The sequence below is a fragment of the Loxodonta africana genome, chromosome 6 (assembly GCF_030014295.1).
Source record: "Loxodonta africana isolate mLoxAfr1 chromosome 6, mLoxAfr1.hap2, whole genome shotgun sequence".
In the NCBI taxonomy this organism is placed as follows: Eukaryota; Metazoa; Chordata; class Mammalia; order Proboscidea; family Elephantidae; genus Loxodonta; species Loxodonta africana.
In genome coordinates this window covers 67,508,500-67,533,329 of record NC_087347.1, presented here as the reverse complement: position 1 = coordinate 67,533,329, position 24,830 = coordinate 67,508,500, and the positions used below count along the sequence as shown (strand labels likewise).

At 36.1% G+C, this 24,830-nt stretch overlaps 1 protein-coding gene across 3 annotated transcripts in view; it reads right to left on the bottom strand.

Moving 5' to 3' along the window:
- Positions 1-12,198: 12,198 nt before the first annotated feature.
- SESTD1 (SEC14 and spectrin domain containing 1) overlaps positions 12,199-24,830 on the bottom strand; it is a 129,060-nt gene continuing 116,428 nt past the window's right edge. For 2 of the 3 annotated variants that reach the window (XM_010602796.3, XM_003406191.4), the window contains exons 17-18: positions 23,341-23,462; positions 12,199-20,964 (exon numbers count right to left, since the gene is read on the bottom strand). In XM_010602796.3, coding sequence (XP_010601098.1) covers positions 20,835-20,964; positions 23,341-23,462 — 252 coding nt within the window. In that variant the 3' untranslated portion in view covers positions 12,199-20,834. The remainder of the gene's footprint in view (positions 20,965-23,340; positions 23,463-24,830) is intronic. The other variant, XM_010602795.2, reaches the window with a different exon arrangement.

Here is a 24,830-nt window from a genome sequence, read left to right as displayed (position 1 = left end):
GTTTGGGTCAGAAGTCAGATGCAAACACATTGGAGATACTGAATCCAAAGCTGCTGGAGCCATGGGAAATCTCTGGCACAAAGCCAGAGTGGAGACTATAGCTACAAACAGAGTTAAATGAACCCACTCACTCTTTAAACCCTTTACCTCAATTTAATGGCATATTTAGGTTCAGGGCTGATGTTCATGTCAAAAGACTGAGTCAGTGCCATTGCTTGGTTTTGCTAAGGTTCATGGTAATATTCTTGAGTCCCAGAGGGAACGTGCTTTTACATATACTTCAGTGTTCAGCAATTGTTTTGGTTTCCCAGAGCACGTCATGGTTGCTGTGGGGTCGTGTAGCCATGACCCAGGTCTATTACTCTCAGCATCTGCCTGCTGGTCCCAGGGAGCTGGAAACCACACCTGAATCCCAGTTCCCGTGCTCCTGAGTGCCACCCGACACTATTAAGGGAACAGTTTGAGCAAGCACAGGTGGGCAAATGCCAAGGGATGCCATAGTGTAGAAAAGGTTATAATTGGCTTTATTTCATACCAGGGATGGATGGCTTCCAGAAAGCAGACCCACCTAGGGTGTTAAAGGCGGCTCTTTCTGCTTGAGCAAATAGTTGGTTTATTAAAAGACCAAACAGACTAAAACATACTGATTGTAACTAGTGTTTAGCTAATTGTTCTGAAGAAAAAGCAAGAATTGACAACTTTGTCTCAGAATATCCACACCCTCAACTAAAATGTCCAAAGTAGCATTGCTGAAGTCATTGTGCAGTTTGCCATCTAGAAGAGCAAACAGTGGCCAGCACTCAAGGTACACGGTCCACTCACCAAAAGTTAATCCTGTTGCTAGAAACTCAGCCTGTGTTGCAAGTTGCATAAAGGCCCTCAGGAGGGCAAAGGATGTTTTGGCAGCAGGCTACAGAGACCACGGGCTAAGAAAAGGAGTGGCTATGTCCACATATAGCCCCAATTAAGATGGACGATTGTGTAAGGGGTCCGGAGTGCAGAATGGAATGTCTGGAATCGCAGGCCCAGACAGAAAAGGAGACAGGAGATGAGGAGAAAGGAGAACATGGCTGAAAGACTGATTAATTCCAAGGTTTAAGGGCAAGGGAATTAGAAATATTTGACTTTGTTAAGAGATTAACCCAGTGTTTCAGCAACAAATGTACTGCTTTGTGTGTATGTGTGTGTGTGTGTGAGTAGATAACCTTTTTTTTGTTGTTAATTACTTGGAGTAGACCCAGGGTGTTACATAAAGAAAATGTCTTCTACATTGATGGACGGAAACAATAATACAAACTGCCTACATGAATTGAAGTAGTTTCTGACTAATTTTTTAAATTCAAAATGTTGGCGTTAAAATCGTCAAAAGACTTGAATCATTATTTTCTCCCTTTACTCTGCCTTCTCTTTCCTCTGTTTAGAGAACGATTTTTCCGTTCTTGACTCTTTAGTCTTTCCCTCTCTAGAAGCCATTGTTCAGCCCTGTCCGTCAACGTCCAGCTCATTTAGAACCTTGACCTATTTTTCTTTGTCTAGCATAGTATTTAATTACAAATTGTACTATTTAATTCTGGCAAGTTTTTTGAAGACTCTTTAGTATAAAATATATTGTACTTAGGAAATCGGTACACTATAGTTAGTTTTTTTTTTTTAGTGTTAAAGTACTAAAGGGCTTTTGACTTATGATTTGTTTACACTTCACGTCCCCTATCATCTCACACACACACAAATTACAGACATTCTCATATTCTTTGAAGTTTATAGAGGATCTTGCAGAGGTTATTATGACTTTGCTGCTTATCCCTCTGGGAAATGCCTGTTTTCATACCAGCTGAATTTCAGTGAAATACCCTCCATGGGGAATCAAAAAGCCATAACTGGATGCTGTAGAGTTGCAGACAGCACATTTTTAATTAAATATGGATAAGCTAGTCATCTGAAAACTTTATCATGTGATTATTTTTGCTATCTGTCTGTGGGTGTGCCATTAAAACAACACGTCTCCTTTGCTGGAGTATACGTGGGGTCTGCTCATTTTGTCATACAGAAATCCTGGGGGTTCGTTTTAACACTATTGTGGTTAAACTGTATTCAACTTTATAGAGACAAATTAGATCTGATATAAATAAGTCAGAATAAATCTATTTATCTAGATTAAAAATTCAAGGCAAAGATTTCTCTGCGATTATTATTAAAATATTAGTAGTAGTAAAATATAATAATTGTAGCTATTTTTATTATTATTGATAGAAATAATAACTTAACTACAATTTAGTGCCTGCTTATTATAAGCCATGAACTGAGATAAGTGCTTTATACCCTTTATTCCGTTTAATCCACATCCAAAACCAAACCTGTTGCCATAGAGTTGATTCCAACTCATAACAACCCTATAAAAAGGTTTATAACTGTAAAAATAAGATGACTTATTTTTCTAACTTTATAAGTGATACACACACACACACACACAACATACATTCACACACAGTGACTTACTGATTCCTGCCATCTCTGATCCAACCCCTTCTACCTGGGTTTCAAAGCTATCCATGGTCTGAGTCCTCCTGACTGGCTCAATCACATGTTCTGTATTTTACACAAATAACACGTGTCTTCTGCGTTTGTTTACCTGCTGAGCCCTCTCCCCATGAGGCACCCTAACAAGCGCAGCCATGCCAATCCTCTTCCACATGTTGCTGTAAAAAAATTAGCATAGCATTTATGAAAATACCTCATGGGGGGAGGGCATGGCTGGCAAACAAATGCAGAAAGCAGGCACTATCTGTGTAAAAATACAGTATTATCATTTCCAGGTCCCAAAGATCATACTTGCTTTCGACTTTAATTCAGTTTTTCTATCCAGGAACATCATTCCCTTCTCCTTGTCTTCTATCCAAATTCCTCTCATTTCTTAAGACCAAGACAAAGTATCAACTCCTTTAAAAAGCTGAACTACAGACTCCACTCTTCCCTCAAAATTAAATTTTAACTCAAAATTTAATAATTATATGCTTGTATCATGAATTTGTATTATCTTCTAATTATTTCACTTCTGTTAGTATTATTTCTTAACTAGATTTGAAGCTCTTTACAGGAATGAATCCATTTTTACATGTTATTGATCTTTGCAGACCACCTTGTAGTGTTATTACGTAGTTAAAAGAGTTGCTTTACATGAAGTACTTGGCAGAGGCCTGGCATTTAGTAAGTGCCATATATGGAACACAGAACCAGGCACATAATCAGTGTTTATAAGTATTGGCTGATTGATAGAATTATATTGTTGTTTTCAGTTGCCATTAAGTCGATTCCAACTCATGGCAATTCCAAGTATGCAGTGTAGAATGGCTCCACAGGGTTTTCAAAGCTGAGACCTTTTGGAAACAGATCACCAGACCTTACTTCTCACCAACCTTTTGGTTAGTAGTCGAGTGCTTAACCATTTGCAACATCCAAGGACTCCCTAAATTATATTAGTCACACAGAAAAAAACATAGTTTTACTACAACTCCTTCATTCAGTATTCATTTAACTAATAGTTACTGAGCTTTTGTTAGGTACCAGGCATCTAGGCCTTAGGAATATAGCAATGAGTAATACAAACAAGGGTCCCCTAACCTCAAGAAGCCAGAATTCCAGTGAGAAAAGACAGACAATAAACAATGAAAATAAATAATCAAGATAAAAACTGCTGTGATTTAAGCTAAAGGAAAATCAACCTGGATAGTGATTTAAGTAGGTTCAATCACAAAAGGTTACATTTAAAATTTGCTTGGAACAAGCCAGTGATACTGATATTTCTATTGGAATATAGGAATAGTAAACTGATAGAAATTACAAAAAAAAAAAAAAAAAAGTTTTAAGTCACACAATAGACAAAGGCAATGGGTTAGGAGTATGGCCTATGAAGTCAGACTGCCTGGGGTCAAATCCCAGCTCTGCTATTTACTGTCCACCTTTGGGTAGTTATTAATCTCTGTGTGCTTTGGTTTCCTCATTATAAATTGGGGATAATGGGAATACCTATGTCATATAGGTTTATTGAGAGGATTAAATAAGTTAATGTTTGTAAAACTCTTAAAATGATGCCTGGCATTTAAGTGCTTTGAGCTGTATATTATTATTTGTAAGATGATAGCAATATCTGCTAAGGGGCTTCCTAAATCTAATAGCTGTCATAAAATTTGAAGTTTATTTTAAAAAGAAAGTTAACATACATGGTGGGACAACCCAAATGCAGTAAACGCGTCCTTTGGTTTTTAGAAAGACATAAAATATATATCACCAGGGAGGAAATTATTTCACGATAATGAGATGATGAAAATGTTTCGGTGAATCATCCCTTCTTGAACACCATCTTTCCCATTAATATTAGCTCAAAATTTCCACAAGACTCTATATGATGTAATTCTCCTCTTGGCGCCTCTCCCTTTTTTCTTAGATTACAAGCAATAATGGCCATCCATGAGTAAATGCAAATTGCTCTTTTTCCCCTTAAATCAGCCTCCAATCTAGCCAGTAACTTATTCTTCCATGCATATATTCATTTGTTCATTAATCAGGTATTATTAAATACCTATTAAGTCACTCGACAGCAATGAGTTTGGCTTTGGTTTTTTTTGTTAGGTAACGGGAATTTCGTTTCGATGCCAGGCATACAGCAATAAACAAACCATGGTTCATCCACTGCTAGAACCTGCCTTTTGGTGAGGGCAACATCACCAACTAGGAAACAAGCAGTACATACATAATAACAGGACAAATGTTATGAAGAAAAATAAGCCAGGATAAGGGGAGAGTGAACAGGAGAAGAGGGATACTAATTTAGGAAAGTTCTCTCTAATATGTGAAATTTGAGCAGAGTCCTGGATTAAGGGCAAAGAGCAAGACAGATATCTTGGGGAGAAATATTCCATGTCGCTGGGGCATGTTGATTATATTTGAAAAGCATCCAGGTGGCTGGTATGGCTTGAGCTAAGTGAGGATTGAGAGAAGGGGACAGGAAAGGACTTGAGATCACAGAGGTAGGCGGTGGCTAGTTCATGTAAGCCTTCGAGAAGGTGACTGACTATATCCTGGTTTGCTCAGGGACAGTCCTGGTTTACAGATGTTGTCCTGGCATAATTTCTCTTATAGTCCCTTTTACTCTCAAGAGTCTCATTTGTGTGATAAATTATATGATTACCCCACTGTTAAGCCAAGGCAAAGATTTTGGGTTTCATTCTGAGTGAGATGAGAAACTATCGTAAGATTTCATCAAATGAATGACATCATTTGATTAAGCACCGTTAAAGAAACTCTGTGGAGAAAAGACTGTAGGAGTCAAAAGTCAAACTAGGAGAGCAGTTAGGAAGAATTCGTAGCACCAATCCACAGAAGTCAACATAATGCTGCTTTGGAATGTTTCTTCAGGACATTTAAGGTTTACTTGAGAAGAATCATATGTTCAAAGTATCAAGATGCCTTTTAACAGTTTCTTCGCTCTGTGCATTGACTTTCCTAAGTTGCCTTACATTTAAACATGTCTAATGACACATATAGGGTTGCCATGAGTCAGAATCTACTCGACGGCAATGGGTAATTGCACATATGGAGTCCCTGGGGGGTGCAAATGGCTAAGCGCTCAACTACTAGCTGAAAGGTCAGTGGTTTGAACCCATCCAGAGGCACATTGCAAGACAGGCCTGGTGATCTGCTTCTGAAAGGAAGGTCACAGACTTGAAAACCCTATGGAGCCGTTCTACTCTGCATTTGTGGGGTTGCCACGAGTCAGAACTGACTCAATGGCAACCTATGACAACACGTACATTCTTAGCTTCTCCATAAGACCTGGGAGAAAGATTATGAACAAGGAACTTCTATAGCCAGTAAATTTCCCTTCTGTAAGTGATAAGGAAAACAAAAGAAACAAAGCTTGAGCAAGTTCAAAGAATGCTTAACTTGGTCAAAAGATCAAAGGTGGCTGTATTTATTATAATTTTAAGCAGGAGTTTACCAAAAATGATGTGTGAGATGACATCAATACTTATTCAGTTTATTACGGATTTTTTTTTTCTTTTAAAGTCTCTATTTAGAGCAATGTGTGATCTAGAAAACTGTTGTGCATACATGTAGACTAAAGTTAAAATGAATAGTAACCACGTGGCTATTACTGATTTGGGCAAACTCCTTTCTGAATGGTAAAGATGTATGCAACACTTCAGACCAGAAAAGATTTTTTTTTAATGACTGAAAAGCTTTTATGTGCAAAATTAGTTTTCAAAACATTTAAGTTACATGACTTGCCTGTCTTAAGTTGGGCGCTTAGGTGCCGACGTATCAGGGTTCTCTCTCTGGATATGATTGTGCTCACATAATGAGATGTCCTGAGAATTATCCTCCAGAAGGGAGGTTCAGTATCTGAGAAGATAGGAGCCTTGGCTAACTTGGTTTTGGAAAATTGCATTTCTTTTGTTTTTCCTTTCTGCTGCTAACCTCTAGTTGAGGCAGAGAGTTTCCATCTCATAGCAGCCCCCAGGGAGGCCCCAAGAGCAGAGTAGTTCCAGCTGCTTGGGAAGCCAACCCAGCAGTGACCCCAGAGCCTCAGCTATCACTTCCCCAGCAGCTATCATTTTTGCCAAGTAAGGGAAAATAATCTAATATAAAACCCAAAGACCTAAATGTCAGATGCCCTAAGTGGCATGGTATTATCCATGGACTCTAAGCAGGGGTGTATAAAGAGTTTAAAAAAGATTTTTTTTTAAAACGAGATTTTATTAAGAAATGGTAAGATATAATTAAAGAAATTAATGTACGTGTGTGTGTATGTGTATACAGTGGAGCAAATTTAAGCAATGCTATAATGGGCTTTTTTAGTTGTACAGGGCTTTTGTTCACGATTTACTGACCATTTACTAACATAAGTTTAATAGTAAAATCATGCTTTAAAAAATTCTACTGTAGAATTTTTTAAATGTAATTGATTAAAAAAAATCTACTGTATGATTTTTGAGATCAGCATCCCCACTCTAAGTAGGAAAGCTTCACACAGTGTTCACACAGAAGTCCCTTGCTATGGGAATCTTCGTTTTTGTTAATATATCACTCAACTGGGTCATACGAGCCACATGAAAGTCAATGATCGCTGAGAATGTCCGGAAGGATAAAGAAGTTACTAACACCTGCAGGAAAAAAGATACTCATATACTCTGGCTTTTAGGAAAAACAGGAAACAAGATGAGAGAAACTCATAGAAACCTGGAAATCAAATATGGAAACAAAAGTAGCAGTTCATTTGCACCCCACCCCACACAACTCACACCACCCTAAGCAAACAGTTTCCTATCACAAATTCCACCTGCATAAAGAAAGGACTTCAAAAGCAAAGTCAATCTACTTAATCTAGGGTTTAGATTCTGCTTCTGGCATCGCCCAGCTTTGAGCTGCACCAGCAGGGAGAGCCGATGGCCTCACCACAAATGTTTGCTGTTCAGGAGGCCTGGTTCCTTTAGCATCACCATCGTGGCTACATCCCTTCAGATTTGTAAACATGTAACCACTTAATCTAGTTGGGCCTCTCAACAACCTTGTGTTCTGGGCAAGGCAGGGACGTTACCTCTATAATAAGAGCTGGAAAGCTGAAGCCAGAGAAATTAAGTGGCTTATCCAAGTTCATGAAGTGAGTGAGTCAAGAGCCACTGTGAGAACCCAGTCACTTCCCCTTTACTCTCCCACTCCAATCTCAAAGGGAGTAAATTCTTCTATTCTGACATTGCTGTTGTTAGTTGCCGTTGTCAATTCTGGCTCATGGCAACACCATGTGTGCAGAGTAAAACTGCTCCCTAGGTTTTTCAAGGCTGTTACCTTTCTGAAGCATATCACCAGGCCTGTCTTCTGAGGCACCTCTGGGTGGGTTCGGTTGTTTGAATCACTAATCTTTGGGCTAATAGTTGAGTACTTAATCGTTTGTGCCACCCAGAGACTGCGGTTGGAACAAAAAATTGTACAGATGCCCATACCTATCTGTGACTCAGTTAACTGACACTGTTGAGCGCTTCTTGGGGTAGAGCTGTCTGAGTCAGAACACTACACCAAGCACCGCTAGAAGACAAGAGAAGTTCAAAACTTCATCTCTGTTCTCAGGGGTACCCCCACTGGAGAAGATAAAAGACACACATGGAGCACTTGACAGGAAGGCAATATAACATATAGAAAATACACCAAGTTTAAACACCTTGGAAATGAGAAGAACCCTCTCAAAGAATTTTCTAAATCAGTGTGAGCAATCATAACACACAATAGTTTTCTACATAGATGTAATTTAATAATTATAATAAAACGGCTTTGGTTTTATGTCGTAGTTCTTCCTGCTTTTAGAATCACCTTTGCCTCCCTTGGGTAGTAGGTACATAGACAGGGTGGAGGGTGATTTGGCTGTATCATGGGTCACCCATAGATCACAGGTACAGTTGGCTGAGCAGGCTAAACAGGGCAGATTAAATAGGTTGTAGAACATTGAAGCAAACAGTACAGTTAAGCAGGAAATTTGAGTTTTACTGAAATGTAAATTTGAGTTTTACTGTAACGTGAATTTCAGTTTCACTGTAACGTGCTACGCCCCTCCCCACTGGCATCCACAGAGTGGTTAGGCTGCCTACATCTGCGTCACATAATTATTTGAACATATTCCTTCATGGTCCTCAAGAGACAAGGGTAAGTAACGTGGGTGAGGCGAAAGCAAATCTCAATTCAATTCAAACCCAAGAACGAATTCAAAATGATTTCTTAAAGAACAAAACCTTACAAAGACAATTGAAAATATCAGTGGTGCCTCCGGGGGAGGGATGAATAGATGGAGCATAGGGGTTTTTAGGGCAATGAAACCATTCTGCATGATGCTGTAATGGTGGACACATGACATTATGCCTTTGTCAAAACCCACAGGACTGTTCAACACAAAGAGTAAACCCTAAAGTAAACGACGGACTTTAGTTAATAATGATGCATCAGTATTAGTTCATCAGTTGTAACAACTGTACCACAGGAATGGAAGATGGTGATAGTAGAAACAACGTGGTGGGGGGAGGGTAAATGAGAACTCTGTACTTTCTGCACATTTTTTCTGTAAACCTAAAATTACTCTAAAAAATAAAGCCTATTAATTAAAAAGGAGCCCTGGTGGCACAGTGGTTGAGCATTTGGCTGCTAACCAAAAGGTTGGCAGTTCAAATTCACTCTGCTCCTTGGAAACCCTATGGAGCAGTTCTACTCTGTCCTATAGGGTTGCTATGAGTCGGAATCAACTTGACAGCAATGAGTTTTGGTGGCTAAAGAAATATAAAATAAACTGTGTTTTGCCTGTAAGATTTGCAGGTTTAAAAAAAATATTTGCTGGGAAGAGTGACACCGGATGGGTACTCTACCTGATGAAAAAAAAAACCTGATGATGTGGGTATAAATCAGGCTAACCTTTTTGGAAAATAATTTGGAAGTATATACTAAGAGTCTTTAAACATGGATACGTTTCAACCCAACATTTCCACTTCAGAAATCAATTCTAAAGACGGATCAAAGAGTAAGTGTGATAATGTTAATTGTAGTATTACTTATAATAGCATTAAGAAGAAAAAGAAACTAAATGTATCTTAATAGTGAAATAGTTAAATTATGACATCTACTTACCAATGTAAGACAACAGTGTAAGACACAGTCTTGCCTAACAACAACGACTTACCAATGAATGTTACAGAGCCATTGACTTGCAATGGAAAAATTTTATATACATGGAAAAAAAATTTTATGACTGCAAAAACAAAAAATAAAGTTAATACTGGTATAATCTTTATAGGTAAAATACAAAGGAATGCATTAAATATTAACTGTATGTTCTCTGAATTGATTAATTACTGGCAGATTTATTTTTAAAGTTTTTCTGTATCTCCTAGGGTATATTAAAAAAAAAAGCTACATGTTATTCTTAAATTTAAACATATTTTAAAGACTATTCTTAAAATTCAAAAGCATTATTTTCCCCTGGTTAACCGCAATGATCGCTCAGTCATGATGTAGGAAAACCCGTTCAGGCTTCATTCTGTTTTGAATTTGCTATACTCATCATATGTGGGATGCACTTATCTTCCAGAAACTCATAATTTCATGAATATATTTGATTTCTGAGGTCATTAGAAGTATACAATATACTTCATCAAATGCCACCTCTGCATTCTTCTATTCAAATAAGAGAAATTAGATAATTTGAAAGAGAGAAGGATCAGACAATGACTTTGAAAGGTCCATATACTGCAGATTTTATGAAAGATGGTCTAGAACTTTGCCATCCAAAGTGCAGTCTATAGACTGGCAACATCAGTGTCACCTGGAGCCTTGTTGGAAATGCAGACCTCACACCCTAGCCCTGAATCAGAATCTGCATTTTAATAAGATCTCCAGATGATTTGTAGGCACATCCAGGTCTGATAAACACTGGCCTAGAACACATGTTCTGGTTCTAACTACATTTCTACAGTGTAATATGTTCCTCCTCTAAAACCTAGTCTATATTCATTTCCTAAGCAACAGATTTCTTTATGGTATATGAGCTCTAAGCATTTTCTTAAAATAAAAGCAGTTTCCAACCTGTAAATGGGATATTTTCCAGAAGTCCATCGGCAGATCAGCAGTTATTCACAACTTGCAACATACAGTAGTAATATTAATGTTAGATTTCTAGGCCATCCTGTAATAGTTTATTTAATCCATAATCTGTAAACCACAACGTACCTGAAGAAGAGGAAAACTGCATTTTAATCATTGTTTTTGATGGGGAAAAAAATGTGTACAGGCTTCCAACAGAAGATGCACGGGCTTCCAACAGAAGATACTAGGAAAGGCTGGGTCTGTCATTGGTGCAGGACTTTCCCATGGATGCAACTGTTTGTGTGTGTGTATAGGCCATTGGTAGAGGCAACAGTCCTATTCTGAGAATGTTCTAGATACAAGATTAAAATGGATCAGAAAGACAGGAATCTCAAGTGCTGCTATTGATTCACATTTTCTTCCAAACTTTATTTTGACCAAGAATACACATTGGCAAGATTACTTATCTTCAGGGGTTTTAAAGAACCCACTATCTTGAAATTGAAGAACTTAATCTTTCCCATACAGGGATGAGTTCATTAGCATCAACCTATAGTGACTGTGGAAACCCTGGTGGCATAGTGGTTAAATGCTATGGCTAATAACCAAAAGATTGGCAGTTCGAATCTATCAGGTGCTTCTTGGAAACTCTATGGAGCAATTCTACTCTGTCCTATAGTGTCACTATGAGTTGGAATCAACTCAACAGCAATGGGTTTGGTTTTGGTTATAGGAACTGTGTTATCATTGGAATCTTCATAAAGTTTATTTGGTTTGTCCCATCTTACAATGGAGTTTTACATAAAATTGTTTGAAAGAGACTGAAGAGAGGGATGTGAGCAGATTCAATGCACATTGTTTCCTCAAGGTATTTAAACTTATGGTGCTATATTTTACACGTCTCAAAACTACGATTTTGTTAAGATTTACTTTCTATAACACTATGAAAATTAAAAAAGATATATAGGTTGGAGTTTTAAAATTATACTTCCCCAGGTTTTCATACGCATCCTGCTCCACTTTGCCTTGAGAATTCTTGTCACAACAGAGTCCAAAAATACAGGACTATACTTATACTTGCAAGGCATTACATATTTATTGGCTATTTTCTAAAAAAATAATATTTTATTGAGTTTTTGGCGAAAGTTTACATAGCATATATAGGCTCTTAAAAATACCTTTTAATAGAATAATCAGAAAACATAGCTAACAAATATAAGAAAATTAAAATGATACATTCTACGTTTCAGAGATAACATTAAAATTATATAAAAATCAATTTTTATTTAAGAATGGGTGATATCCCTATAACTTTGGAATCTGCTTTTTATTTCACCCAACAACGTATCATGAATGCCTTTCCCTTTCAATATTATTTTATCCATTTCTATAAATATACTTCTATATCAACATTTTCAATGGTATTATATTTTCTTAATTTATTGGACACACTAAAATTTATTCAAACGTTTGGATTGTTTTCAATTTTGTTCTTACAAAAATATTTAAAACTCAAAATCTTTGCAAGACTTGATTCTTAAACAAAGTAACAGAGATGTAAGGCAATCTTCCAAACATAGCTAAGTTATGGTTTTATGTAGTACAAGGATATTTAATGAGGATTTGTGGTTCGTTAATTGTTGTTGTCGTTAGGTGCCGTCAAGTCTATTCTGACTCATAGTGACCCTATGTACAACAGAATGAGACACTACCTGGTCCTGCGCTATCCTCACAATTGTTATGCTTGAGCTCATTGTTGCAGTCCTTGTGCCAATCTATCTCGTTGAGGGCCTTTCTCTTTTTCACTGGTCCTCTACTTTAATCATTACATCTTAGTTAATCATGGTCAAAAAAATAGCTTTTATGATTATTGTTCACTGCTTTCCTTCTATTTTTTTGTTGGATGCTTTTTGACTTCTTCGTATCACTGTAATTCTCTTCCTTCTAAGCAAAAACTGGAGATTTCTGGTGGTTACTTTGAGTTTCACATAAGAATTTGTGCTTATGAGAATACTTTTGGGTAGATTTTTTTTAGAATGTGGAACATCTTTGAGGATGCATCAAGTGTCTAATGGGAAATCTAGAGATGGGAGCTACTATAACACGTAAAATGGAAATATCTAATAATAATAAATGCACATTCTTTGAAAATTTTTTTGCTTGTATGCAGAACTGTCATTTCAAAGTACTTACCTTTGTTGGACAAAGCACAAGGTTTGTCCATTTCCAAACTCTGGCAACTCTAAATCCCTGGTAGTCATTCTGGAGCTATTACTTATAACATAATATGATGATTTGTTATTTTAAACATAGCTAACTTTGTTATGTTTCTCCCCACCCTGAATAAACATTAGCCTTCTTAAAAGTGGACTTTGGTCAAGAATTTGTTCTCGGTAGGAACAGAGGAAATCTAACCACTACGTATTGTGATGAGAATCTAACAGTTCCTGACAATGCAGGGACTAAAGAAAGCACAGAATTTCTACACCAAGCCCGGGGGAGGGTGAGGATGGGGGGCTTCTGGAGAGGGAAGGGGATGCTCCTGGGAAAGGAGAGGGTATTTAGCCTCTGTCTGCTAACACTCCAGGTTATTTGAGAGTAAGGATTTTACATTTTTCTTTTGTTCAAAGATTTTAGAAAATATCGATAAAAAATTTAAAGCTTTATGAGAAATGATTTTAATAGATTCAAAGACGAACACTTCATCAGATTGTTACAGAGGTGACTTAACTCTCCCTAGACTTTATGAACAATTTTTAGTAACAGAAACCAATCCCACTGCCCAAAGTGACACTATATCAAAGAAATACATATCAAAATCTGCTGCCATTACAGGTTTTAACATTTTTATTGCATTATTTACAATATGTGGAACATTGTAAGGATTTACAGTAGAAGCTGAATGTCTCAGCCCTTAATACATAATAGGAAACATCAGATGAACCATACATGAATATTTTTGAACAAGGGCACTGGAAACACACATGATTGTAATTTTACAGGGTTATACAGGGACCTGCTTTATGTAACTGAACAGGAAGGAAGGGTAAAACAGTGGATGAGGAAGTCACTTGAAATGTGAAACACCTACAGCTAGGTAGTACTGAATAAGAAGATAGCATTAAAAATAGGATTTTTAAAAGCTAAAACAGCCTGCAAAAACATAGCTATCGCCTATGCCAAACTGTGAGGTAGAATTCTTCCCACCCCATTTCCTGGTTTCTTGACCACCCTTTGGGGCATTCCCTGCCAGGTGGTTCTCTCACATTGCTAGTATCTGGGACTCCCTAGTAGTACATTTTTTATACCTCTCATCACCCCCATCACAAAATATCCTTTTCTGCTCAATTCTCAGTCTTCTTTACCTACTGAAAATGGGTGGCAAAAGTTAGTAAAATAAACAAATCAGTGCTGTTTTTTCTTCTAGTTAATATATCACCATGGTTGGGTAAATGCTTTACCTCTTCGGGGAGTGAAACTCATGCTAAAATTTCAGGCATAGGAAATGTCTTGGAGAGCATTTTTGGGTAGACAGGTCCTTGCCTTCCTCAAATAACACCAACTGCCATCCTCAACACTGAACAATGCCATTTCTACCCCAAACCCACTTCTAATATCTCAATATGAATCATAAAATAACTCACACCTTTCTACACATTCAAGATAAGCGAAAACCCAGGGTGCAGTACTACCAAATAAGAAAAGGTCTGGCAGTTTCTTTTAAACTGACCCTAATCCTAGGTATTTACTCAAGAGAAATGAAAACCTACGTTCACATAAAGATTTGTTTAAGAATCATTATAGCAGCTTTATTCATAATCGCCAAACACTGGAAACAGCCCAGATGTCCATCAATAGGAAACAAATAAATTGCATTATAGTCATACAATAAAAAGCTACTCTGCGATATAAAAGAATGAACTACCAATACACTCAACTACTTAGATAAATCTTCAAAATATCATGCTAAGTGAAAAAAGTCTTAAATAGTATGTACTGAGTGATTCCACTTATACGAAGTCCTAGAATAAGCACATCTAAATTATGGTAGAAAACAGAACAGTGGTTGCCTTAAGAGTTGAGATGGGGACAGGGATTGACTGGAAGGGGATAATATGGAAGCTTTCTGGGATCATGATATTGTTTTATATCTTGATAGTAGTGTATGCATTTGTCAAAACTCAAAGGCAAACAGTATACATTTCATTGTAATTTTACATCAAAAAAAGTAAGCAAATCTTGAACTCTAGTTAATAATAAGCATGTTGAAGTTATGTAGTAGGAAGGGTACAGATACCTGTAATTTGAAATCCATCAGAAATAAAATGGACTGGTGTACTGATGGAGGGGTAGACGGATATAGGATAAAACAAGCACAGCAGAATGCCAGTGCTAGCTAACATCTAGCTGGTGCATATATCAGTATGCAATATAAAAAATTTAACTTGTCTCTATTTTTTTTTTATATGTTCAAAAAATTTTATTATAATAAAATGTGGGAGAAAATTCAGGATGCAATATTTAGCAAATAATGCTACTGATAATTTCATTATCAATCTCATACCAGTATAATCATCAAAATCTTTTGATCAGTGCTAATTTAGAAACTTAAAGCTATTCCTGAGTGTAAGATGAATCAGTTCTCCAATCTTCTGAGGCTCTAAACTGCCAGAGTGACATTTGATTCTTTCACACCTTTAAGAAATATAATTCACATATACTGATGGTATATTCTGAGCAAATTTGTTGAACGTGGAGACTAACATAAGAGCTAAGATGAAGAAACATTGTTAAGAGAAAAATGTCAACATTGTTTTTATCCTATCTGATTTCTAATTAAAAAATCTTCTGGTAACTAACAGAAAAGATGAGCACACCCTAAAACATGATGTGTGGCCTGATCATGCATAATGAGTGAACCACTGTATTCTTAGTGGAGGGGCATCTGAATTGTACTGTCTCTCACCAAGGATGACACATTTGGGTGCCCTAAAGAGATGGCATTTGACTTGTAAATACTTCTGAGGTGACTGAAATTTACTGGGAACTGGTTTGAGTTCAATAGCCCTTTTGTCAGAAATAGTTTTCCACACGCCAGACTTAAAATCCCTACACTGCCCTCAACATCTAGCAGTTGGTAACTATGTTTAGCTGCATGCTAAGAATTCTGTATCATTATATATAGGAATTATATATATTGCCATGTAAGAGTTCTCTTAACAGAACTAACTTACTCTTTTAAAAATTTACTCATTGCTTCCAAAATATTTAGTCATAATTCTGGCTTCTGATATCTAAATTCTTCATTTAGTACAGGCTCTATTTTTTCTTGAAGTATATAGACTCATGTTTATTCTCAAGTTTTCAGCTTTGCTTTAAATTATTGCAGTAATGTTGAGTCATATTCAGCTTTATATCCAAGAACATTTTTCAATTTTCAACATTCCTGTTTTATGGCATGATGTATTTATGTATCTCTGGGAGCATCCTGAGTTCTATCAGTCTCTATTACAGGATCAATCTGTTTTATCATCACTGCCCAAGTTTACCAAGTCTGTGCTTTTCCAACTATAACGGCACGAATGGTGATCTTAAGCCATGCTTTTTGCCTCATTATTGGGATAATTTAAAAATCTCTGAACAGATTTATGTTCCTGTTGTTCTAGAGGTTGGTGCTGACTCATTAATATCCACCCAGAGAATAAATTTATTTTACTTAAATTTATTAATGGAGTTGTGTCATACCCTGCCAACCTCAAGAGATACTGTCTTCAATCGTCTTCTACTTTGCTGGTCTATCACCACGCCACAAAACAGTTAATTTGTTAAATTTAGAAGCCTCTTATTTACTGATGAGCTCAATGGCTCGGTATGCGATTCTCAATGTAGATTTTCCTTATTTACTAGTGGACTGGGCTGGGTGGGGGCAAAGGAGTGATGAAGAATGGAGAGGCGGATATGAACAGTGTGGCATTTCCCCTATTGGCCTATGCTTGTCAGCTGAGGCAAGAGCAAGATAAAGAATGATTGATTTTGTTCTAATTGTAGTAATAATACTTTTCCTTTTATATTAACATTTTAGTTTTCAAAGCTTTAACACTTTTATATAATTTTGTTTTGCTCTTGAAACTACTTGGTATGATTTCTCTATTTTACAGACTCAGAGTTTAGTGATTTTTACCAAAGTCATAGTGAATGGCAAAGCCAGACTCTGAAATCATGTATTCAAATTCCAAACTCTATTATATTCCTTAGTTTTTATTTTAGCTTTTATGATCATTCCTCCACCATTCTGTCAGTATTTATGCTTCTAAACCTATTCTGCAGTCCACATTCAAGTCAAATAACGTCAGATGTTACATCTGTACTTCATTTTGCCTCAGCAAGATATTGCCGTACATACCAGAAGAGTATTCTCTACTTCGAGTATGCTTTTTTATTTTTAGGACTGAAAGTTAACACTGATAAGTTTGCTAATTAGGGTTAACTGTTCAGCTACATTCCAGTCCATCTTTTTGATCCTGGAAAATTTTTCCTTTTGGTGCTTAAGCAAGGATACCATGATTATAAAAGTCCTGTCAGTGATGATGATATATTTACTGTGTTTCTGCCTGTACCAAGTTTCTATATACTCAAGATGGAGGGGCTTCAGCAGCCATAGTATGTTTAACCTTTGGTAGACAGAGTATTTACTATGGCCCTGTGCAGTTTGGGTAGGCTGTGAAGATGGCTGAGTGTACAATAATATCCAATTCCTACTGGAAAGGAAATTACACAATATAGTAGAGAACTCCGAATTCTCTCCCAGTGAGACAGGCTATGCTAATCTCAAAATCACATCATTGGTTATAATGGGTTTAGACTGAAGAGTATGGTTTGTTCACTACTATCAGGAAAGTAAATTAATTGTCATATTTATATTAAGGAGTATGCCACTATAAATAATAATATAAAAAAACTAGATAGCACACCATATGTCAACTGACAGAGTAATGAAACAAACACACACATTAAGACTAGGGAACCCTGGAGAGTATATTAGAATAGGGCATTAGTGTGGTATCAAGCACTAGCCAATTTAAATGCCTACAAGGTGAGAGAAGTATCTAATATATATAGCAATGAAGTCTGGACCTGCCATCGACACACCAGCTGGCAGGCTGAGCAGTTTCATCATCACCACCAATGAGTCACACTAGCAGAATAAGGTCATCAACAATGAGGACTGGGAATAAAACCAATTTTATCTGAAATGAAGTTATCCTCTTTGCATTATAACTCTGCTGGCTTATATAAGTGTGAAGAACAGATGCCAAAACTGTTGTTACGTACAGAGTTTACGCAGGAGTAAATATGCAGTAGGAAGGCAAGAGAAAAAACAAATTTGCAAAACCAAAAAGACAAAACAAAACTTGACCAACCAACACTTCAGTAATTCCCTGAGATGGGCTAATGTAATGTGCAAAGTTGTGGTATGGACTAAGTGGCAATGAGTGGTTCTTTCTCCAGTATGTTTTCAGACCAATATTAATTTATGAAATAGAAACAGTCTCAACAGATTGCACTCACCAAAGAACAACCTTAAATATGTACACTAAGTGCACCATAACCCTATGAAAAAACCACATTACGGCATTGCTGGGTTTTTATTCACACTTGTATGTATACGGATACACATAAAGCGAGCAGCAGCAAATTTACAAAGAGCAAGAACACTTATTATTTTACAAGCATGTTCAGCTTCATCTGAAAAACTCAAATTCACAAATAACATTTCCAGATATTGCTTTATATTACTCTTTTTACAGGCAGGGCAGCCTAAGGTATATAAAAATTAACTCATTTGACAATGATAAATCAGGTGGTGCAATTAAGCGTCTCATGACTAACAAATCAGCTCGATTCTAGCAATCTTAATGAAAACATTCTACCTGCAATTCAGTATAAGAAACAGATATTGAGTATAATAGCTAAATATCTAGTGTAGCTGATATCTAAATATCTAATATACCAAATGAATTCCTTATGAGTAGATTCACTCATAAGTCAGTCCTAAATTTAGAAAATAAATGTAAGGTTTAAAACATATTTCAGACGCCAGTAAGACAGGAATTATTACTCATGCCTAAAATAGACCATTCAGACAGGAGAACTAAGCACCTACTATGCATAAACAACAGATAAGGGACAGGAAAACTAGGGCAAGATCCTTGCCCTCAAAAGAGCTCATAATATAACACGTACAAACAACTGTGGAATGTGGTTAGCACCATCATGAAGGCTGAAATGAAGAATCATAGGAGTTCATACTCATAGAAGTTAAGCCCTAAAAGACTGAGAGAAGTATAGAAAGAACTTCTTGGGTGTTCTCAGAAACAGTGGCAGCATAAGACAAGAGGGAGCAGTTGAACTTTGCCCCCAGATTTTCTGGCATGTTTGACTAGAAAAAAGGCTGCACCATTAACCAAAACTGCCCTAGGAGGAGAAAGATGATAAATCCTTCATCTAGGCTGAAATGTCAAATAGGCAGTTGAAATTATAGGTCTAGAGGACAGAATCTGTGAGAACACATAAATAGTAGGCACATTTTAATAAGAGTTATGAGACTATAATCATAGTTATGGCACAGGATAACATCTTCAAGGGAAGAGACACTGTCTAGGAAAGGTTGCTCAGTGGTGCGAAAGCTGCAGAGATAGAGAAGGTATGAGATGAAGACTGAGAAAAAAATCATTCTATTGGATGACGGGAGCCCACTGTTGACTTTCAAAAGTTTCACTAGAGTGCTGTGTAAAACCCCACTGTTAGGCACTGACCAGTGAGTGATGAGAATGTAGGGACAATGCATGTGGATTTCGCCAAGAAGCCAGTCTGGCAGTGAGGAAGGCCAGAGAAACCAGAAGGTTCAGAGGAAGTTTTCTGTACTACTGGAGGATATATGAGCATATTTATAAGTCAACAAAAAGGAATCAATCAGCATACAATTCTTTGTATAATTTTATATTGATAACAGCAACTTAAAAAATTCTTTTAAATCTTTCTCAAAAACATTTTCTGAAATAAAATTTTAAAATTAAATTACAGGTACATATTTTACTATTTCAACATAATATAAACTTAAAAGCACTAGTATTTTACGATAAATTTTATTTCTAAAGGACAGTACAGTTTTTGTTATTAGGCTACCTCAGATTTTCTTTTGCCTCTAGTCTATCATGAGAAATTAAATTGTATTAACAATTGCAATTTTAGTTCCAGAAAAACCGTTCTGATACAAAGGATTACACTGAAGTAATTATGTATGCCTTCTTCCCCAGCCCTCCTTCCCCTAAGACAAAGTACCTTCAGGGGAGTTAATAATTTGGATAATATTTTTTAAGTTGAAAAAGAAAAAAAATTAGAAATAGTATTCCATTATTAATAAGTTCTTAAAGACCGAAACTGTTCTTCACAATTATTTTTCATGATAAAACATGCTTACTTATTATATACACAAGCTTACATTTGAATTTTCTGGCCAAAACACATGCAACTAACATGAAAAAACAATTTAAACCAACCTAACAATCCTAAGAATGCCCTTTCAAATAAGGCGCTCATATTTGGAAATTGGATATAACCACCAAATTAAATAAGATATTTAAAAGAAATCTTTTATTAAGCACAAACAGCTTTTTCATACGTTATCAATACAAATAGGAAAATGTCTTTAATGAATATATCAAAGATCTGAAGGGTTTTCTCCATATTAACACAATAAAAATAATCAATTTTGAAGAAAAATTGCAAAGTAAAATTTTGAGGACACCACTGTCTACTGATAACCGTTTAACTACAGTCTAAATTTACTACATCACCTGGGGAGGAAGGGCAACCTTTTTTTCTATAAAGAACTTCTAAACTTTTATTAGCACCATTCAAAGCTTATTATCAGTTGTTCATCTATAAACTGTCAGGTCAGGTAAAGCTTTAAAGCAAGTTTTCAGTGCAATGTTTACAACTCCTCCTTTTAAGATACTTGGAGTCTATGATCTCAAAGCATGTTAAATAATTATGCCTTGGTAGTTGCAAGGTGTTAACATGTAAAGAGAAATGTGTAACAGGAAGAAATGGGGCTTATCTTGGCTGTGAAATGCATTTTAATGTATTATGTCTAATGTTGTAGTCTGCCAGCCACATGCGGGATTACGAACTGCAGATGTCTGAGGAGCTGGTAGCTATTAGCTCTCTGTGGTCACCATTTCAGGATGTCTCAGCTGCTGCCTTTTGAGACTAACTAGTTTCATCCTGTCTCTGATGTGTTCTGCAGTAGAAGCCATGTCACTTGGACTTCCAAAATACTGTTCAGTTCTAAAAGTAAAACAAACAGAAAAATCCCAATCAGATAAGACACAGATCCAGTGACTGTAGCAAATGCAAAAGGAAACAAAAGTTTAAAAAAGTATCTATGTTTGATAGAGCCTGTGTGTAGAAATTAGTTCATTCGCAGATCATACCTCTGAGTAGTAATTCAGTAGGAAAACATTTTTTTAAAAGGCGTAAAATACGTTAAGACACGTTGAGAAAAATGTATTAGAGGTGTCGTACGATGTGTGCTTATGATAACTCTCAATAAACCAAACAATGCAACACTGAGGAAATTCTTTTTAGTTTTGGGTCCATAGCAGCATTCACAAACATAAAATTTGCTCATGTGCTTTAAATACACCATGCACACCACTCTCTCATAGGGTTGGCAAGTAAAACACCCTTTCAATGTTAAGACATCATTTGGGGCAGTAATAGATAAAATCATTTAATGTTATCTTACTGGCAAAAATACCGTGTTCACAGTCATAGATCTTGTAGAGCTGGAAGATTTCTTGGAAATTATATGGCTGGCTGCCTCATTTTTTAGATCAGCAAATTAAAGATTAGAAAGCTAAATGACTTAACTAAGTTCACGAAGTAGAAAAACCAGGATTTAAACCTTTATCTTCAAGCAGTGAATCCACAGAGGCCACCCAATTTATTTTATTTTATCAGGAGAATGTACAAAAAATAAGCATGAATAGCCTTACAAAATATAATACTGTCGAACAAGCTTTACGTAACATAAAAGACTACCATTATATTAACAATTATGAAAAACATATCAGACACCTTTGAGAAACATTTAATTTAGCAAAATAACTAAAATAGATATACCTAAATTCTGGTATGAATATAAGATGAAATAAAATAACACTTCCAAATATTAAAGGTAGGTTTTTATGAAATTTGAAAATACAACACTAATTTATTCTTTTTATCTTGAAAGTATGAGGAAATGACACATGGACAATTTGTGGACCACAAGAGGAAAATACCAAGCAAAACTACCAGGATAGATGCTCACAGCTGCCCTGAGTAGAATGAGCTGACTATGCGACAAATGGCTGTGAACCGTAGAAATGGGGTGGTCTTGAAATGGAACAACCAGCAACATCCCTACAAGATTGTTACTAATTGAATTTATGAATTTTGAGATTTTATTTCCTTTTACTGAGATGTATATAACATGACTTCAGGCTACTTTTGATTGCTCAAGTTTAGGCATGATTAAAGATCATCTAAATTTTTTTTAAGGATGGACTAGGAATGATGTTCTTTCCAGGAAATAAAATTATCATTTCTCATTACCAATTCCAAACAATTATTTGGAGCTCATTACACAACAGAAATGGTTACTATGTATCACATGTGCTTTAAGTACCTTACATACATTTAGGTCCTTTCCCCCTCTCTCGGTCCCTGTAACCTGATGAGGAAGGAAAATTTATCCCTACTTTTAGATGAGGAAATTGGGATACAGAAAGGTTAAGGGGGTGGAGCTGAGATTTAAACTCAAGAAGTCTGACTGCAGAATCCACACTCTTATCCATTACTCTGTAACACAGTGTGAGACAGTTGTATTTTTATTCATTGGTTTGCATTCTCTATCACTTGAATTACCTACCGTCTGGATTACCTCTAAAATATTTCCACTGAGATGGTCTAGATCCTCAGGGATGAAGCTCCTTTTGATTCTTTTTACTGGTCCAATTATTTTGCATCAGTTTGTTTCATATATTTTTACAATCGAATATTTGAAATGGGAAGAAACATGGGATCAGGACCCCATCGTTTTACAAATTAGGATGCCATAGGGAACAGTGAAAGAGAATGGGTTTGGAGCCAGAAAGACCTGAGAGAGTATCTTAGCTCCAACACTTACAAGCTGTGAAAGCCTAAGTACCTCACTCAGCCTTCCTGGGCTTTAATTTCTTCATTTGTAAATCAGGAATAATAATAATGCTTCAGAAGAAGGTGAAGTATTTAACCCACCATTTGGCATATATTATGAGTTCACTAAACATTAGTCCCTTTTCTTCCTCTTCCCTTTCCTGAAGCCTAAAGAGGTACTAACCTACCCAAAGTCACACTACTCACTATGATAGTCATAGGCAACATTAGAACACCCAGTGTCTCAGTCTAGTAAATGATCTTTCTTCTACAACAAACTGTTAAGATGCAAGTATCTGATGTCAGCAAGTACCAACTGTTACTGTTGCTAAAAGCCAGGTTTGAATTTCTTTTCATTTTAAACCAATTTATTGTAGGGATTGAAAACGTGGACCAAAGCTAATTTACATGGCTTTTTAGAGCAACAGACTTTCTTCTCTTGAAGATTTTACTTTAAGACTGTTATAAGAACATGCGCCATACCCATCAGGATAAACTACAGGAACAGTTAACCTATCCAAAAGTGATTTCCCAACTGCTTCAATTTCATCAAACTGCTCCTCGTCATTAATAGCTTCAGGCTCTTCTGGACAGTCTTGCAAAATCTGCAACAAATAAAAGGGCAACACCAATCAGGAGACAGCAAAAGGGAATCAAGCTCTTGCAAATTCGGTAGACTGAAGGCATTGTTTTGTTTTGTTTTTACCATCTCCATGAACACCACTATATGAGATTTGAGCTATTACTAGCAAAGGAGGCTCAGGAAATTTAAACAACTAAATCAAATGTATGATTTCTACTAAGATAAAAAATTGGAAAGGCAAAGGTCTGTGATGATCTCCAAGAAAAAATACTACTAGACTACTGTTTGGAAAGTGAGCTCAACTTGAGGTTAAGAAGTATTCTTTCATTCATTAAACAACCATTAACTGAACATTTACTATATGCTTATTTAACAGCTTGGATATGAATGATACAGATTCTATCCTCAAGGAGCTTTCAGAGTCTCAAAAATGAAACAAAATATTTTTTAAAAATATATATTCAGAGTACAAATACATAGCAGATGTGATGACCTACCCAGCTAGATATTTTAACAGTTATTTTAAAAACTGGTCTACTGGCTTGAATTACTCACATAAACTAATCAGGTTATAATTCAAATACAGAAGCTCTACGGTCCTTGATGAGATACTATTATTTTCCCCTAACTATTATCATTTAAATTTAACCATAAGAAAGAAATGCAAAATTTGAAGAAAAAAAATGTTACATTTGTAATTTTTTTCCATCACATTTAGCAATTCGATCATGTTTATTAAAGCATTATTAATAAATGGACAGTTTTAATTATATTTAAAAATTCTAAATTAAATTTAGATATTCTCCCAAAAGGAAAACAATAGCTGGTAAAAAAAAAAAAAAAAAGGCTTTACACAGGTTTGTACAGTATAATAACCTTAAATAAAATGTATTATAAGCACGAAAAAGGCCATATGGCAGAAAAGACAGAAACACTAATTTTGTATTAAAAATTCTCAACCATGACCTCTAGAAGAGTTCTAGACTTTAAAATATCCCTGCAGATACATTTAAAAAGTAGTATCCTAAAAAGTTATCAGTGGTGTTAGAAATCAGGTCAGCAGCCACCCTTGGACAGGAGAAGAGGGAGTGGGTGAGGGTTGCCAGAACAGAGTGGGTATGGAGCTTCTGGTAATGTTCTGCAGCTTCAGCACTGTACTGATTACGAACGTGTGCTCACTTTGTGAAAATTCATCAAGCACAACACTTACGATCTGTGATATTAAGACTTTCTATAAAAAAAAAAAAAAAATTTTTTTTATCATACTTCAATGGAAAGTTTTCACTAAAAAATAAAAATGAATAAACAACTTGAGCTTGTATACCTTGATTCATTATCATTAGGCTCATTTTAGACCAAAATACTGATCTGCAAAAGTTCAGTGACCAGC